The following is a 17,185-nucleotide window of genomic DNA, read 5'->3' as shown; positions in this document are numbered from 1 at the left end:
GTTCTCCACCTTAGTTTTTAAGGTAGGGTCTCTCAGTGAAACCTGAAACTAGTTTGGCTAGGCTGGGTGGCCAGCAAGGTCTGGAATGCAGCTGTCTACCCTTCCAAGTGCTGCATTGAAGGTACACAGCCATTCCTGTCTTTTTTATGTTAGTGCTGGGGTTTGGTCTTGAGTTCTCCTGATTCCACAGCAAGCTTCCTACTCACCTGGCTGGGCATCTGCCCATTCCAGCAGCATCCCTAATGTGGTTCATAACCAATAACAAATAATGAGGTTTTCATTATTTTGAGTTTGTAAGATTGTAATAAATGGAAGGGAACAAAGATGAAAATTCAGAAATCTGAATTGCTCTTGGTCCATACACAGTCATGTGGGGTGAGTGGCTAGACTCTTGGAGTGAAGCAGAGGTAATGGTAACTATCGCCACATCTCAGAATATTGGACAGTGAGAGAACTTGATGATACTCCTTCTTTTTTCCTTAAGGTACAAGGCTCTCACATTCTGGTTGTATTTCTTTCTATATAGTCAGACACACTGAGTTAGTCGTCAGCCTGTCAGAAATCTCTCAGCTTGTCACAATATACTGTAATTAAATTATATATTTCCTGTGTTGTTTGCCTTTAATAATCGGTTAGTAAAAATAATCAATAGCTGCAAAACTGCTATTTGCTTAATTGTAGTCAACTTTAGCAGATTTTATCCTATCATAATTTGTCAAGGTTTTAGACTCTTCTTCAATCTCTCCATCTCCAAAGTAGGTCAAAATAAGCTTTTGATTCAATTTTCTTAATGAAATCCAGTCTGTTAATATTGTCTCTGAAATTAGCATGAATGAAGTGACAAAATTGGCATTACTTTGAGTTTTTCTATGATGAGCCAAAGAATACATTTTAGTTAATTCATTGGGTTTGAGATGTAGTTGTTTGCCATTGCAAATAAGCTTCATTTAGGAAGACTTGGATTTACATGTGGCCATGTTAAATGTTCAAAGTGATATGAGGAGTTTATGAGTTCCTGTTTCATTTTAACAGAGCATATATACTAGTCAGGCTCCAGTAAACACTAATTTTGATGATCACAGGACAGCACATCAGTAACAACTTCCTTCTAGGAATGCACAAAGGCATCATTACAAGTCTCACAGAATCCATTCTCTAAGACTTTGTGAATTGCAATCCTGGGGTATTACTCTAGAATGATCAGTCCAAGGCCTTGGTTTCTATACTCAGAAATGTAAACCCCCGTTTTGTTTCCCTTGCCTGTATATAGTTAAGGTTCAGGGTAAGTGAAGGCTGCCTTTATTAACTTGTGCTGGGAAGGCTTATTCTGAGATTGAAGTGAAATATTCTCTTAAATTCTTAGCTTTGAAAAGGAGTATTGTCTGTCTGTTTTTGACCATTTGAAGCACCTTTAAAATTTCTAGGATATCTTACTGAATTGCACATATATGTTACTTATGAAATATAACTAAAAATAAGTTGTTTTTCAGATAAGGAAGTGCCAGAATATGTCTCATTGTGTTTTACATTTACTAGATTTGCACTTCATAGCAATGTGCTGTGATAATACTTCTGTACTTGAAAACATCCCAAATGGCTTTGTATTTTCATTGTATAATTGAAAGCTATCATACTTGACATAAATGTAATGATTTACTTGAGCAGACTTGGTGCTTCACTTCTGTGAGTTGATCTTTTTTTTTTGTTTTTTTTTTTTTTTTTGTTTGTTTTTTTTTTGTTTTTTTTTTTTTGGTTTTTCGAGACAGGCTTTCTCTGTGTAGCTTTGGAGCCTATCCTGGCACTCACTCTGGAGACCAGGCTGGCCTCGAACTCACAGAAATCCACCTGCCTCTGCCTCTGCCTCTGCCTCCCAAATGCTGGGATTAAAAAGGCGTGCACCACCAATGCCCAGCGTGAGTTGATCTTATGCACATGAATTGATGGGAGAAACTGGAACTTTAGAATTGTAGTAAAGGGAAGTAAGTTACAACTGATTTGTTGATGTATCCCAAGGGGCAGGCATAATCTACAAGATGTCAGATTCAATTACAGAGGCTGTTGCCATGTATCAGTGATTGGCAGAACTGTAATTATTTGTATATTTATTGACATAACGTGACATTCTAAATTCAATCTTTAAAACATCCATATAATGTTTACGCTTATTTGTTGACTAGATATGGGATTGTGTATTTTAAAATGATAGTCTTCTTAAATCCAGTTTTTGCCTGGTTTACCTTTGTAGTTAGACTGTGATTTGTAATAATTCCAGCCTGACTTTTCTACCACAGAAGAAGCTTTGAACTAGCATTCTGGAATATTACTTTTATTGTAGTTCACAGGTCATCACCTGTTTCATCAATTGGAAGGCAACTTTGAAAATGTATTTGGCAGTCTTTAATCTTTTTAATTAAATTAAAAAATGGTATAGTAGTAATATAGTCTTAGATTTTAATAACTAGACCATATATGTTGTTATTCTGGTTGTTTTTAAAGATTTTATTTATTATGTGTACAACATTCTGCTTCCATGTATATCTGCACACCAGAAGAGGGCACCAAATCTCATAACGGATGGTTGTGAGCCACCATGTGGTTGCTGGGAATTGAACTCAGGACCTCTGGAAGAGCAGTCAGTGCTTTTAGCCTCTGAGCCATCTCTCCAGCCCTGTTATTCTGGTTTTAAAGGGGCATTTTATATATCTAAAGTATTTTTCCAAATTTTAATGTCAACAGAAATTTTACAAGTTTTAAATATTACAAAGATAAGAAAGTGTATTTTAAATTTTGTTAGTCTCTTTTTAACTTACTTCATCATGTAGAGGCATCTGTCTCAAAGAAACAGACTACCCCATCAGTCAAAATTATTTTCTTCGGATTTAAAATTGGGGTGTCGGTATGAGTTATGTAGCAGAATTATTTAATCTGGGCCTGGGTGGTAGCTGGGTTGGTCAGCCAGTCCACTTTTCTTCATCATCACTGCCCAAGCGGCGAGCACTCCAGCACTGTCTTGGCTAGCTCACATAATCCAGCCTGCAGCAGGGAGTGGGGGCCACTTCTCCTGCTCTTGGATCCTCACATCTCACCCACTCACACTCACACCACCAGAGCCATCTCTCGTGTTTTGCCCAGGGACCTCATTCCTGATTGCTGTAGGGGGCATCCAAGATTGGGGGTGGGAAGGGATGGGGGTCAGCTCTGGTGCTCTCACGCCCTCAGTGCTGGTTCAGTTGTGCTTCTAACATCAGAGTCAGCTCTAGTGTCCTGCTCAGGTGGTGTCCAGGGCCAGAGCTCCTGTATGCTGCAGCTGGTGAGGGCAGGGCTAATTCTCTCAATGTTATGACCCCAGGGCCAACTCTTTCACCAGCTCCAGGTCAGGTAGCAAGGGTTAGAGGAGAGAGGGCATCTTTTTCTCACCAATGCAACCACATAGCAGAGGAAGTGGGGCCAGGGCAGCCCTGTTGCTCTCAGGCTCTCAGGGTTGGCTCACCTTCATCCCCTACAGCTGGGTTAGCACTAATGTGCTTCCCAGACAGGGTGGCTACTTTTGATTTTGTAAGTCGCAGACTTTAAGATTGGTTAGCATCCTCATATTATTAGTATTACCTGATTTTTCTTCCAGTCTTAGAAAGATATCCTGAGTTAGTTTTGTCAGTGTTCCATGGCTTACTGAAAACCATGTGTGCCATGTGTAGTTTTCATACTTCTTTGCTTTCTCTCTGAATAACCTTTAAATGGTGTGATTTTCCAAATGCTTACATCCACCAGCTCAGCACAATTGTCTTCCCTAAGCACTGGTTTGTGCTCCATAATTGTGCTCAGCTGATCAAAGGTGTCCTCAGCTGTGAACCCTTCCCAATGTGGGGTCCCGGAAGTGATTACTAAGAGTCACAGAGGGTGAGAGTGAAAATGCAAAATCCAGTTTGTTCCTAAGTAGCTCATTACTAGGTGACGTGTGACCCTTTCCCCACCCCCTTTCTTTACTTTTTGAGAGGAATGAATTTGGAAGATGGTATAAATGAGGGAGACATGCTCTGGTCTCCCACTTGGGTTTGCAAAAGCTTAAGAAAGCTGCTATGGGAGCTTGAGAGATGGATCAGAGGTTAAGAGCACTGTCTTCTCTTCCAGAGGTCCTGAATTCAATTCCCAGCAACCACATGGTGGCTCACAACCATCTGTAATGAGTTCTGGTGCCCTCTTCTGGCCTGCAGAGATACAGGCAGACAGAAAACTGTGTACATAATAAATAAATCTTAAAAAAAGAGAAAGAAAACTGCTATGTCTTTCTGGGTTTGTTAATTAAGTGGAATTTTGAGCTGCATTTGGGAGGCTCACTTTTCCTTGAGGCAAATGCATGTTTTTTTTGAGTCTTAACAGTTGAGAGTTTACAGTCATCAGCAGGAAAAAAAAGTTGACTTATGTGGAATTTTATAATAGTATGCTTTAGAAATATGAAAAGATAAAAAACAATTTAATTTTGGAAATAATAACAGGAATAACATTAAGAAAATAAAGGAATTATAAAATATAAGAGTCTCATTAAAAGATTTACAGCAAATGCCCTCAGGCTGTTTTGCTCCTGGTTGTCCCTGATTGCTAAGTTAAAAGAAAATTGATCTAACTTGGTACATTTCCGTCAGTACTCTAAAAATTACTTACAGGCAACAAGTTGTGGAACACAGATAGACACTTGAAATCCCAGATCTTGTTTCTGTCCTTAGTGACATTGTGATGTACATAGTAATCCTATTTCCACACATGACAGACGTGACAGACAGCACAGGAGATAATGTGCTGAAAGTGTATGTCCCTTTTTGTCAATTAAATGTCATTTTCTTTTTAAGTAAGTTATGAATCATTTTTAATGTTTATAAGCACACATTGCTGTTTTTGAAATAAAGTTGGTCAAAAATTTTAAAGAAACAGCTTGATAACTATTACAAAGTGAATAAACCAATGTAACCACCACCAACACTGAGATGTAAATTGTTACCTGTTCCATTTAGTCTTAATCACCCTTTTTCTCCACCTGCTCTTCCTCTTCATTTGTGTGACTTGATTCCTCACTTTTAACCTGTTGGGACCAGCTGACTTGTTCAAATGTGCCTGGAAAGGGGAGTGAGGATTGAGAAAGAAAGGAGACAAAAGATATTAAATAGAGTCAGGAAGGCTCTCAATTAATACTTCAGCAGCCCCAAGTTTATTATTCAAAGGGCAGGGCAAAAGAGTTCCTTACCATGACACAAGGAACAAACAAACATAATCACTTCTTCAATACTCCAAACATCTTGTAACCTTGCCCTAAGTCAAACATCCTGCTATTTGATCTTGAGCAAGACATCTGATAGCCATGCCTTTGGCCAAACTCCCTGTTATTAGGCCTTGAACAAGCTTGAACTCTCTGACCTTAAGTCAAGATGCAACAGAGTCTATCACTGTGAGCCCTTACAAGCATAATTATGTATGAGCTCAGATTTTCACTTAGCATTAAGGATATGAAAGTTTTCGCATGTTGTTGCATGTTGTTTTGTAGTTTGGACATTTTCATTATATAGTATTCTATTGTATGAATAGTTTAATAGATTGTATTCTTTGTTGTTGAAGTGCTATTGACTTTCTTGATTTTGGAGTAGTTAAAATTGTCCAGCCACAAAAATTCTTTGATGCATAAGGCATGCCTGTAGGTGTAGTTATGTAATGTTGTTTATGTTCATTTAACTGCAGGAGCTCTTCACAGTGGCTGTGGGACTCACTGCAGCACTCTCTCAGGAGTGTTCTAGTGGCTCTGCATTCTCTCTAAGACTTGGTCATTCCTGTTTAATATTTGTGACACTTTAGTACTGTAGTCATTTTTCTTATTTATAAATACAAAGAAAATATATTCATATTTTGTGGCTTCCTAAGTGTCTTCAGTATTATACTATAGCATATTTGTATTCAGTAATAGTATTGTTAAGTTTTAGAGTGGCATATTGCATTTGTAAATTTAGCTGTTATTTATGACATAAGGAGAATAGTATAATTGAAAATATGTATTTTTGAGAGAGAAACTTAATTTATACTTTGTTTATAATCAAATATAAGAAATATAATGTGTTCATTTGCTGCTAGATGAGCAGAATAATCTTGTGCTTGATAACAAAATTTTTTTTAAATAAAGTTTATTTAAATTAGAAACAATCTTATTTTATATATCAGTTCCAGTTCCCTCTCCCTCCCATCCTGTCATGCCTCCCACAGCCCTCCCCCCATTCCATCCCCCATCCACTCTCCAGGGAGGGTAAAGCCTCCCATGGGGAATCATCAAAGTCTGTCAAGTCATTTGAGGTAGGGCCTAGGCCCTCCCCCGTGTATCTAGGCTAAGAGAGTATCTCTCCATGGGAAATGTACTGCCAAAGTCTATTCCTGCACTAGGGATAAATACTGGTTCCACTGCCAGAGGCCCCATAGACTGCCCAGTGCTCCTAACTGACACCCATGTTCAAGGGCCTGATTTGGTCCTATGTTGGTTCCCCAGCTGTCAGACTGGGGCCCCTGTGCTCCCACTTGCTCAAGTCAGCTGTTTCTGTGGGTTTCCCAAGTGTGGTCTTGACCACTTTGTTCATCATTCTTCCCTCTCTACAACTGGATTCCAGGAGTTCAGCTCAGTGCTTAGCTGTGGATCTCTGCTTCTGCTTCCATCAGCTACTGAATCAAGGCTCTAGGATGGTATTTAAGGTAGTCATCATTCTCATTGCAGGGGAAGGGCATTTAAGGTAGCCTGTGCACTATTGCTTAGATTGTTAGTTGGTGCCATCCTTGTGGATCTCTGGACATTTCCCTAGTGTCAGATTTCTTTTTGAACCTACAATAGCTGCCTCTATTAAGGTGTCTCTTCTTGCTCTCCTCTATTCATCCCCTGACTCGGCTTCCTGATCCCTCAGGTTCTTCTGCCCCTTCCACTTCTCCCCTCCTCTTTTTCTACTCCCCCCTCCCCCATGCTACCAATTTGATAACAAAATTTCCTGTTAGTTTTATAAACATTATTGGGACATGCTTAAAAATATTTATTAATGGAAATATAACAATTTGATTTGTGTTGGGAGGCCTTGATGTAAGATGTCTATCATGGCCTGGCAGCTCTCTCCAAAGCCTAGAAACATGAGGGACTCCCTCCCCAGCAGGACTTCCTGCTCTCCACCTGCCCTTGTATAGAGAGTGTTTCTAGGCCCAGAGCAGTGACCTTATCTGAAAGCTGTCTCTAGAAGCTTTCCCCGCTGCACGTATGGTAACGAAGAATACTAGGAGGCTTGATACAGCCTTATATGAAGTCTTATGGTAGGAGTGTGCCATTTAATTCCAATTAGGGTTTGTCCCTAGGCTTCCCAAAATCATCTCCAAGAGGGCTATCCCCATCATATCCACAACAGTGGGATACCCTGTTCCCCACTTCGGCTCCCGCACTTTATGCAGACTGACTAATAATAACCCCCAGGGAAGAACCACAGATTTGAACTGTGAATAAATAGAATTTTAATTTTTAAAAATCTTTTTGAAAACTAGAGGAACACTAAACATTTTGGGAACAAACACAGTTGTTTGAATGCTGTGGCCATGATGCTGATCTATTGATTTTAGGTGAGAAAAGTGCTTTTTGTAGTGGAAAAGTTTAAGATGATAGTGTGAAACTTGAGATAATGTCATGGTGGTTATAGAAAAGTGTGGAGACAAGAATACATGTGTCTACTAGCAGCTGAGATGCTTGAAATGTGAAACCCCCTAATCTGTGAAGATGTGAGCAATAATATAGACAGTGTCTTTAAATTACAGCCATACTATTTGAATGAATGGTTTTCTTAGTAAACAAGACTTTGAAATTTACCTTTCTGGGATGGGCTCTGGGATCAAATCCAAGCCAACATTATTTGCTAAGCAATCATTCTATTAGACATCATCCCTACTGCTAAGGATTGCTGGTCATAAGCATTGGTATTTTTGTTTATTTCCTATTAGGCTACCAGTTTAGGTTTTTCCCACTCCAAGCAAGAATTATGTCCTTTTTTAACTACTGTATTTCACTGTTGTATTCTTTTGTTGTTGTTGTTGTTGTTGTTAAATCCTTGATTTGTGCATGGAAGGACACTTAAAAGAAAGTCTCTGAAAAAGATTTATCCCTGATTCCTCTATTATACTGAATAACCTAAATAGTATTTTCCTGCTAATATGTTAGTCTTGGTCTCCCACATCCCTCTACTTTCAGTTATAACCACACACTGCACTGCTGGGTTGAATTATCTTCTAGGTCCTGCTGTTTCTTTTCTGAAGTTTTTAAAAAAATTTGTTACTCGTTTACATAGATAAAAAGACTCATTACTAATGTCTAGCTCAGTGAGCTCTTACGAAAGGGGCAGCCACAATTCTACTATAGTGTAGAAAAGCCCTGTTCTGGTGATGACCCTTTGCTGTTTATCTGTTGTTCTTTCTCTAAACACTGTTTTGATTTCTGTTTATCATTCTGAATATTTTTATTAAATTAGGCCACTTGAGTGGCATAAATCACTTTTTGTTGATTATTTCTTTAGTAACTATCTGGAGACTCTTAATATATTATAAAATGTGTTCAGGAACAATATAATTTTTTATGCCTGATCATAGCTCTCCAGTATAACATTGAAGCAGACCATCTGCCTGCAATATCTGGCTGATGTAGGAACAGCCCCACCTCTTGAATTGTGCATTTCTTATTCCTCAAAGAACATTCAATTAGTTCTATCTCTTAATATATGGGGAATATAAAATACATACTCAGAATCATTCTTCTCCCAGATGTTATTTGACAGGAAGATTTGTGGTGTGTCAGTTCTTAGGTAAAAACTCGCAGAATTCTATGTGGTACAAATGTCTGAATACTTGGACTCCTGGCAGACATTTTTCATGAAGTGTGACCTCTTTGCTGTATTGTGCTTTAAACTTAGAGTAGTTTGAATTAGTCATGAAGCATTCGGATAAAACTAAATGTGTAATTTTACTATATATAAATTTAAGGTAAGTTTTATTATAAGTCTTTCATAGAAAATCTTGGATCATTGGTTTTGGTGTGAAATTGATTAGTGTTTTTATAATGAAATACACTAATTTTTTAGCCTAATGGTAGCATCTCAAATGTACTTTTCTCCGTAGGCAGGATAACATTGGAACAATTTCAAATACAGTTTATACTACTGAGGAGCAAAGTAAATGTACTGATTAAAAAATTAATTTGACAATAAACTTATTGACAGTTAACTCATGGCCTAATTCAAGACCAGATGGAAATATCTTGTTCATTAACAAATGTGACACTTTATTTTCCAGTCCTTTTAGTTCAGGAAACTGAAATGGCAAAATAGTGATATAATTGAAGCCACTTATTACTGAACTGAAGTAAACTATAGAAAGAGGATGCTAGCAGGCTTTTTCAGATATGGTAGCACAATGATTTTATATCTAAAATTTGATTTTACAATGTGGCTGGCATCATACCACATTATTATTTCTAAAAGAGTTAACTATAAGAATGTACTGGGACCAGGCATGGGGGGAGCTGGAGAGATAACTCAGAGGTTAAGAGCACTTGCTGCTTTTGCAGAGGACTCAGGTTTAGTTCCCAGCACCTACATAGTAGCCCAAAACCATTCATAAACCACAGCTCCAAAGAATTTTACCATCCTCTTCTGGCTTTGATGGAGTCCAAGCATGAATGTGGTACACATACATACAAACAGACAAAATAGTCATATGTATAAAATAGAATAAATCTTTAAGAAGAAAGAAAATGCTTGTGGAGTTGTCCAAATTCATGGTGAAATACATGCCAGATTTAGAGTTCATTATATTTAATAGTATAGTTTGTAGCTCTCAATTAGTGCAATAGCTTCTTTATATTTTGATGTGCTATGGCTTTAGGTTGGGAGAATTACTGCTTTAGTTATACAATTTGTAGCACTTTATATTTTAGATTTGCATTGTTTATTCTGTTTCATTTCTGTCAGCTACTTCATATTTTTTAAAAAGAAGACTAAAAATTTTCAGTTCCCACAGTTCACTTCAAAATGATAGCAGTGCCATCTGTAACAGTACATAAGGTCATGTTGATGAGTTTCTGTTCTGCATTTGTTCAGACATATTCTTCATTTGCAGTCTAAAGTAATATTGGCATCCATCACTTAACAGTGACATCAGAGCTGAATGGAAGCATATTAAGATTGTGAGAACAGTTAACTTGCAAAGGAAAGCACAGTTGAATCGATTTCTGTAATGTCACCTACTGGGAAGAGAGACTTTGGCTTTGATATGATAGTTTATTTTTTGAATTATTTAGGTGCAGATATATTTCCTAATATGGCATCATTATAATGGAAGGTATTTTTTTTTTCTGTCCCAGTATACTTTTAAAGGAGCCAAACAATTTATTACACAATGCCAGGTGGTCTACTTCTATGAAGCTTACATGAATACTCTTACCTATGTCCTGCTTTGAGTCCCTGATCTCCCACTGTTGTGTGGGTCAACTAAGACTTTTTACAAATGATATATAAATTTTTAATGCATAAAGTATTGTATCTGTAGTAGATAGTAAAGAACATTTTTTGTCTTTGTATAAATAGTAGCATATTTCATATTTGAAGAGCCCTAACACAGATGGCATGCTACAGTAAGGTCTAGTAAAGCCTTATTTTAAATTTTATTTCTTCTTTCTGCCCTTCCTTGTCTCTTCAGATAAGCATTATTTTTGACATATGCTACTTTAACAGCTTGCTCACATTATAAGGTATTTTTATGATTCACCTATAATTTGCCAACAAACTACACTCAGCTTTAAATAATTGTCTAAAATAATTGACTGTTGTCCTTCGTGAACAAGATGACATCCTAGGATATTTTAAAAACTTTTTACTTGAGCTATATGGAATTATCTAGAAGTATTTTTTGATTGATATAGTTGATATATTTAATCTTTGTGACTTTTTCCTCTATTTTAGTTTGTTTGTTATTTCTTATCTTTTAGATGCTTGTGACCACACCAGAAAAATGGGATGTAGTAACAAGAAAGAGTGTTGGGGATGTTGCTCTTTCTCAAATTGTAAAACTTCTGATTCTTGATGAAGTTCATTTGCTGCATGAAGACCGGGGCCCAGTGCTAGAAAGCATAGTTGCAAGGACCTTACGGCAGGTAAAGAGACATCTGTAAACTGAGAAGCTTCAGTGGTCTCTGCTCACTCTTCCCCACTCCAGCTTCCTCCTCCTTACATCATAACACTTCATTAAAGGGAAATGTTTGAACTTCTTTCCTCTCCCTAAGAGACACCCAGCCTCTTCTGCCACCATCAGTATCATAGCTGTCATTACACCCAGGCCCCCTGCCCTTCCCTTGAACACCATTCTTTCACCCTGTAAACTGGTCCTTTTTCCTGTTCAGGGAGCACTTTTTCTTCAGCGTAAAGGTTGTATTTAACGTCACTAAAGATTTTCTTCAAATACTTTATAAAGTTTATCTTTCTGTTTAACTTCGGGACTAATCTGTACTAACTAACTACGAAGGCATGGTTATTGCTTGAACATAAGCATAAATAAAATGTTTTTACAGGCTCACCAGTTATGAAAATGTTGTTCTTAAATGTGTGTTTTAAATTCTGACATTACTAAGTATTGATGTTTGATCCTACTTATCAAACCATCTTTTAGATTCTAACTCTTTACCTGTGGCTCCTTGATGCACCGTCTTGACTTTCCACTTGAACTTTGTTTTCTTAGTGTGTACTAACTATATCAAGTAGTTGGTTTCATTATAGTGTTTTATACATGTACGTAAAGTGCTTTGAACATATTATGGCTGCATTGCTCACAATTACCAGCTCCTTCCCCATTACCATTGACCCCCTTCCCATTTTCTAATTCTACTTTATTTTCTTCTTTTATATCTGCTTTTTTCCCCTTCAGGATTTCTCAATGATCTCTTACTGTCATGCTTAAAATGTTTACATTTCTAAGACTCTTACATTTGCCTTTTTATTTTTACATCCTAAATTCTTACCCTTGGGAAACAGCACTTATGTCTGTGTAACATACACTCACACACACACACACACACACACACACACTTGTTCAGTATTTCTTAACAAAATATTTGAGAAGTGTTTCAGATTTCAGATTTTTTTTTAAACCTTCTTTTTCTTGTAGAACTTCATAGGTAAGTACTGTGTTTCTGTGTTTTACCGCCTCCCTCTAGTCCCTCTAGCTCCTCCTGTGTGCCCCATCCCTCTCAAATTCATTGCCCTTTTTTTTTCCTTTGTCATTGTTACATATAGAAATATAAACATAAACACAACCTGCTGAGTTCATTTAGTGATGCTCATGTCTATATGTTCTTAGAATTGGCCATATGGAATTGGATAACCAATTAGGTTTATACCTGGAGAAGACATATTCTCCCCCTCTCTCTCTCATATTTTCTTTATTTTGACATATCTACATATTCTTAATGAGGTATCCTAGAAATGAGAGTTTTAAGTCTATATGTCAAATTCATTTTTATCTTCATATGTCTGAGATACATAGCCTGAAGGCAATTTTAACTTTTGTTGAAGTGTATCAGAATTTTGACTTAAACCTGTCAAAATGTGGGATTTTCCATGTATGACATCTTGTTGGAACTTAAAAAATCCACATTTAAAGAAATTTGGATTTCAGATTTTCAGATTAGGTATGCTTACCTGGTGTGTGTGTGTGTGCATGCATGTGTGCGTGTGTAGCATATGGATCCATTTCCTTGATGATTTCAGTCCATACTTCGACTCATTAATTTGCTCAATATCCATAACTGTCTCTATATAACAATTTCAAAGCTTTCATGTTTTCCCTTTACTTGTACTTTACTCCACTTCATTCCTAAATCAAATACTTTTTTTTCCTTAAAATTCTCCTCCACCCAAACATATAATTCAATATCAGTAGTTTTATGGTTTATATCTGAAATATCTCAATGTAGATCCATTTAAAAATTTTAATATAAAAAAGGAAATTTTTTAAAGCAGGTTTTAAAATACTCGGATTTTTTTCAATAAATGGATCATAAATTTTTATCCAGATTAATGATTTAAGTGAATTTTTAAGTCTTTAAATGTATTTAAGTAGATATATGTGATGGTTTGAATAAGTTTCATATATATGAATGCTTAGTGTCGTGGTTTAAAAGAAAATGGCCCTCATTAGTCCATAGGAGGTGTGGCCTGGTTGGAGAATGAGTGTCTCAGTTTACATCCTGCTGCCTCAACATCAAGATGTAGAACTCTCAGCACCTTCTCCATCACCAAGTCTGCCTGCATGCCTCCATGTTCTTCCATAATGATAATAGACTAAATCTCTGAAATTGTATACTCCAATTAAATGATTTCCTTTATAAGTGTTGCTATGGTAATGGTGTCTCTTAATAGCAATAGAAACCCTAAGAAATGTAGCCATCAAGGAGTGACACTCCTTGAGAAGGGTTAGGAGGTGTGGCCTTATTGGAGGAAATGTTTGTCTTTAAGGTTTCAAAAATCAAGCCAGACCTAGTGTCTCTCTCTAGCTTTTGCCTGTGGATCTGAATGTAGAACTCTTAGCTACTCTAGCAACATGTCTGCCTGCATGCCTCTATGCTCTAAACCCTGATGACAATAGACTAAACCTCTGAAACCATAAGCAAGCCCCAATTAAACTTTTTTTCTTGTAAGAGTTGCATTGGTCACGGTATCTCTTCACAGCAATACAAACTGACTAAGGAACTGTTTTTTGATACTATAATTACATCATTTTTTCCTTCTGTTTCCTCCCTCCTGACAGTGCCATATATTTCTGAACACTTGATGTCTTTCAAATTAATGGCCTCTTTTTTTCTAATTGCTATTGTTATTTGTGTTAATGTGCGTATTTCTGAATGTATAAATGCAACCTGCTGAATGAAATGTTTTATATATATGTTTTCAGGGATGACCATTTCTTATTGAATAATCAACTGTGCTCTTTCCTGGGGAAGACTAATTCTCTACTCTCAGCCTCCCTTAGTTGCTTGTCAAAGATTGAAGCTTATGAGCTACCTACCCCCTGATGGGGGATGTCCTTCTGTATTCTGTGAATATGTTTCTCTTGTTGGTTGATGAATAAAGCTGTTTCAGCCAATAGACTGGCAGGATGTAGCCAAGCAGGAAGTATAGGCAGTGCTACCATACCAGGAAAATTCTGGGAAGAAGAATGCAGAGACCATGTGGAGATGCACAGATTAAAAGAAATGGGATAATAGTTAAGATTGAGCTAGCCAATAAGAAGCCTGAGCCATAGGCTGCTGGGGCCTGGCTTGTGTCAGTCCCATTCTACAGAGGCTATCCCGAACTGATGTCTCTGGGGCTGAGATTGGAGCCAGCCAAATGGCCCCTGATCCATCCCTGAGTCTGGGGGGCAAGGGTGCTGGATGGGGAAACTCGTAGCTACCCAAGGGTTTTATAGACCAGACATAGGCATCTTGCCATTTAAGGAGGGCTCTCAGTCCATGCTTGAAAACTGGAGTCTCCAGTTTATTCAGGCATCCTCCTAAATAGCTTTCCAACAGTGGGGGTGATCACAGAAAGCATCTACTATCATGTCTGTAGCTGACATCGAATAATTCTTTTAATTCAAGAGTCACAGAAACAAGTCCCCAGGCAAGTAAAGGAAACCCTCAGGACAGGTGTGGGAACACCCAGGGCCTAAGTCTGTTGTTATGCAAACTAGGAGATTTTCTCCACTGAGGCCAAGCCATCCAGAGGTAATTTAGCCAGCATCTAAAAGACAATGGGAGATTCAGGCTCCTGGAAAATGGAGTGGGGCTTGGACTCCAATACTTTATAATCGATAATTTTGGGGCCAAACCGTTTATAATTTTTTTAAAAAAGGAGAATTCTGGGAGATCAGAGAGGAAGAGCAAACCACAGACACACCTTAACTTCTTAGCATCTCAGCAGACAAGAGTTCGAGTTTCTGTTTCTCCTTGCATATATATCCTGTTTCTGCCCTGCTGTCTCTCTCACTGTCTGTCGGTATAGACCTCCAGACCTCTATGGTTAGCTCCATTCTCCAACCTCAGACAGGCTTTATTTGTAAAATAAACATATCACCACAGCCCCCTTTCACTTTAACATGTGTATTGGTGTCCTTGATCCTTGGTCAGGTCATTTTTAGGCAGTCATGTTAGTGAGACATCATGGATGTTGTTTCTTGACCGTTCTAGGAGACAGTTATTACAGAAAGCTCCCTGTTCCCCTGGCTTCTACAGTCTTTCTGTCCACCTCCTTTTTGGTAATCCTTGAGGTGGCAGAGTTGTGGTGTAGATCAATCAGTTGCAACTGGGCTCCACAACTCTGCATTTTGGTTGGTTGTGGTTTTCTGTAATGGTCTTTGTCTGTTGCAAGAAAAAGAACAAGTTTTCTTTAAAAAAAAAAAAAAATTGTTACTGTTTTGTGCTTTAGTAATTTTGAAGTGTCAGTCTTAGCATCTCACAAAACTGCAAACCTTTACAACAATTAGATAAAAATAATACAATATTCTGTCCATTAAAGATAAAACTACCCAAAGTTAAAATAAGAGTCACCAAATACAGACAGTACTTGTATCATATAAAATCAATCTCTAATATTTATTTGTAATACATATGATAAAGTTATAAGAAAAATATCTTTAAAACAAGAGATTTATTTTAATACAAATGAAGAAATGTAGAATTAAAATATTGTGAAACATAGAGAATATGTCTTCAATGAATCTAAATCTGTATTTTCTGTATTTCTTGGAATCAAGCAGTAGCATAAACTCAAATACATATTAATTCCTGTACTCATTGACACACTTTTAAAAACTAAATAGTTTGGGAACAGCTCAAATGTTCTGCAGTGCGAGCAATGATTTGATAAATTGCATTTCTCCAACATTTCTTCTTTGCAGGCTTAAAAAAAAAAATTAGTGAGGTAAAGCCACCTGAAGTGAACTTCAAAAATACCCATGTTACATTCTTCATGGAGCAGCAATCTGTTCCCTTTGTGGAACACAAACTAATTTTATGGGAAGAAGTAGTGTGCAATATATATGTACATTCATTCATTGTTTCATTTAATGAACTTTATTAAACTCCAATCATGTGCTTGCTAAACACTTCCAAGTACTATGCATTTAGTGGTAAATAAAATAAAGCTCTTGTATATGTTTTGGCTTTAACCAGACATAGAGTGAGGCACATGTCTGTGAGAGCAGTTAGAGGAAGCTCAAATATGGTTTTTTTACAGTGAAGTGTCACATTTTACCATGTCAGTATATAGATGTACACACGTTAGTATATCCACATAAAATAAAAAGACTTTAAATGTTCAATGTGACTTACAAAATCAGATATTACCAAGTACAGAACTTCAGTGATGCATGTAGTTGTGACACAGAAGAAACATGAAAGGTCTGTAACTGTTGCTCTCTCCACAACCTCTCTTCCTCTGCTCCCCCTGTTGTCAGCTCCAGATTTTACATCCAAGGTCTTTTACATCAATGAGAATGCGTTTGATCCTGATTTTTTTTTTAACTTTATGCCTAGATATAAGAGAATTGGTAGCTTTTTTCTGGGAGCCATGATCCATACAGTCACATTTATTTGCAGTGAGCCAGCCACCTTGAGAGTCCAGGACATCAAGCTAATCCATTCTACAGATAGGGCTTTCTTGCAGTTGTAGAGGTGTATGAAACCAGGTAAATAGCCACACATTTGTTAGAGGATTGTGGTTATGTGTTTTTGAGGGATTTAACTAGCCTGACATTAGCTTCCCACAGCAACAGTAAGTGGAAAGTGGTTGCTGTCAGTCTTTCCTGTGTCTGTGTGTGCTGCATCATGTGTGGTGTTTTACTACACGTAGTTTCTTTCAGGGAACATATTAATATATAATGTTCCACCATCCCATTGTCATCTTTATAATGTTACTAGTATTCATTTGTTTCTCACACTTTCCTCATTTGTAACCCTAAATTTTCCAGATTTCTTGGCTATATACTAAAAATTTCTAAAGTCCTCTACAAAATCTGTCAGCTACTGTGGATTTTAGCCTATTGAAACTATTTTATTTTTCTCTGTTTATAGCACATTAACACTGTATTCTAGGTATAACTAATTAATTGAGGT

At 37.3% G+C, this 17,185-nt stretch overlaps 1 protein-coding gene across 3 annotated transcripts in view; it reads left to right on the top strand.

Annotated features, from left to right (window-relative positions):
- Positions 1-17,185, top strand: part of Ascc3 (activating signal cointegrator 1 complex subunit 3) — a 321,774-nt gene that overhangs the window by 102,067 nt on the left and 202,522 nt on the right. For all 3 annotated transcript variants that reach the window (XM_027402943.2, XM_027402942.2, XM_027402944.2), the window contains one exon: positions 11,027-11,191. In XM_027402943.2, coding sequence (XP_027258744.1) covers positions 11,027-11,191 — 165 coding nt within the window. The remainder of the gene's footprint in view (positions 1-11,026; positions 11,192-17,185) is intronic.

Source organism: Cricetulus griseus, chromosome 2 (genome assembly GCF_003668045.3).
Source record: "Cricetulus griseus strain 17A/GY chromosome 2, alternate assembly CriGri-PICRH-1.0, whole genome shotgun sequence".
Lineage (NCBI taxonomy): Eukaryota > Metazoa > Chordata > Mammalia > Rodentia > Cricetidae > Cricetulus > Cricetulus griseus.
Note: the sequence above shows the minus strand (reverse complement) of the source record. Positions and strands in the feature narration are given on the sequence as shown.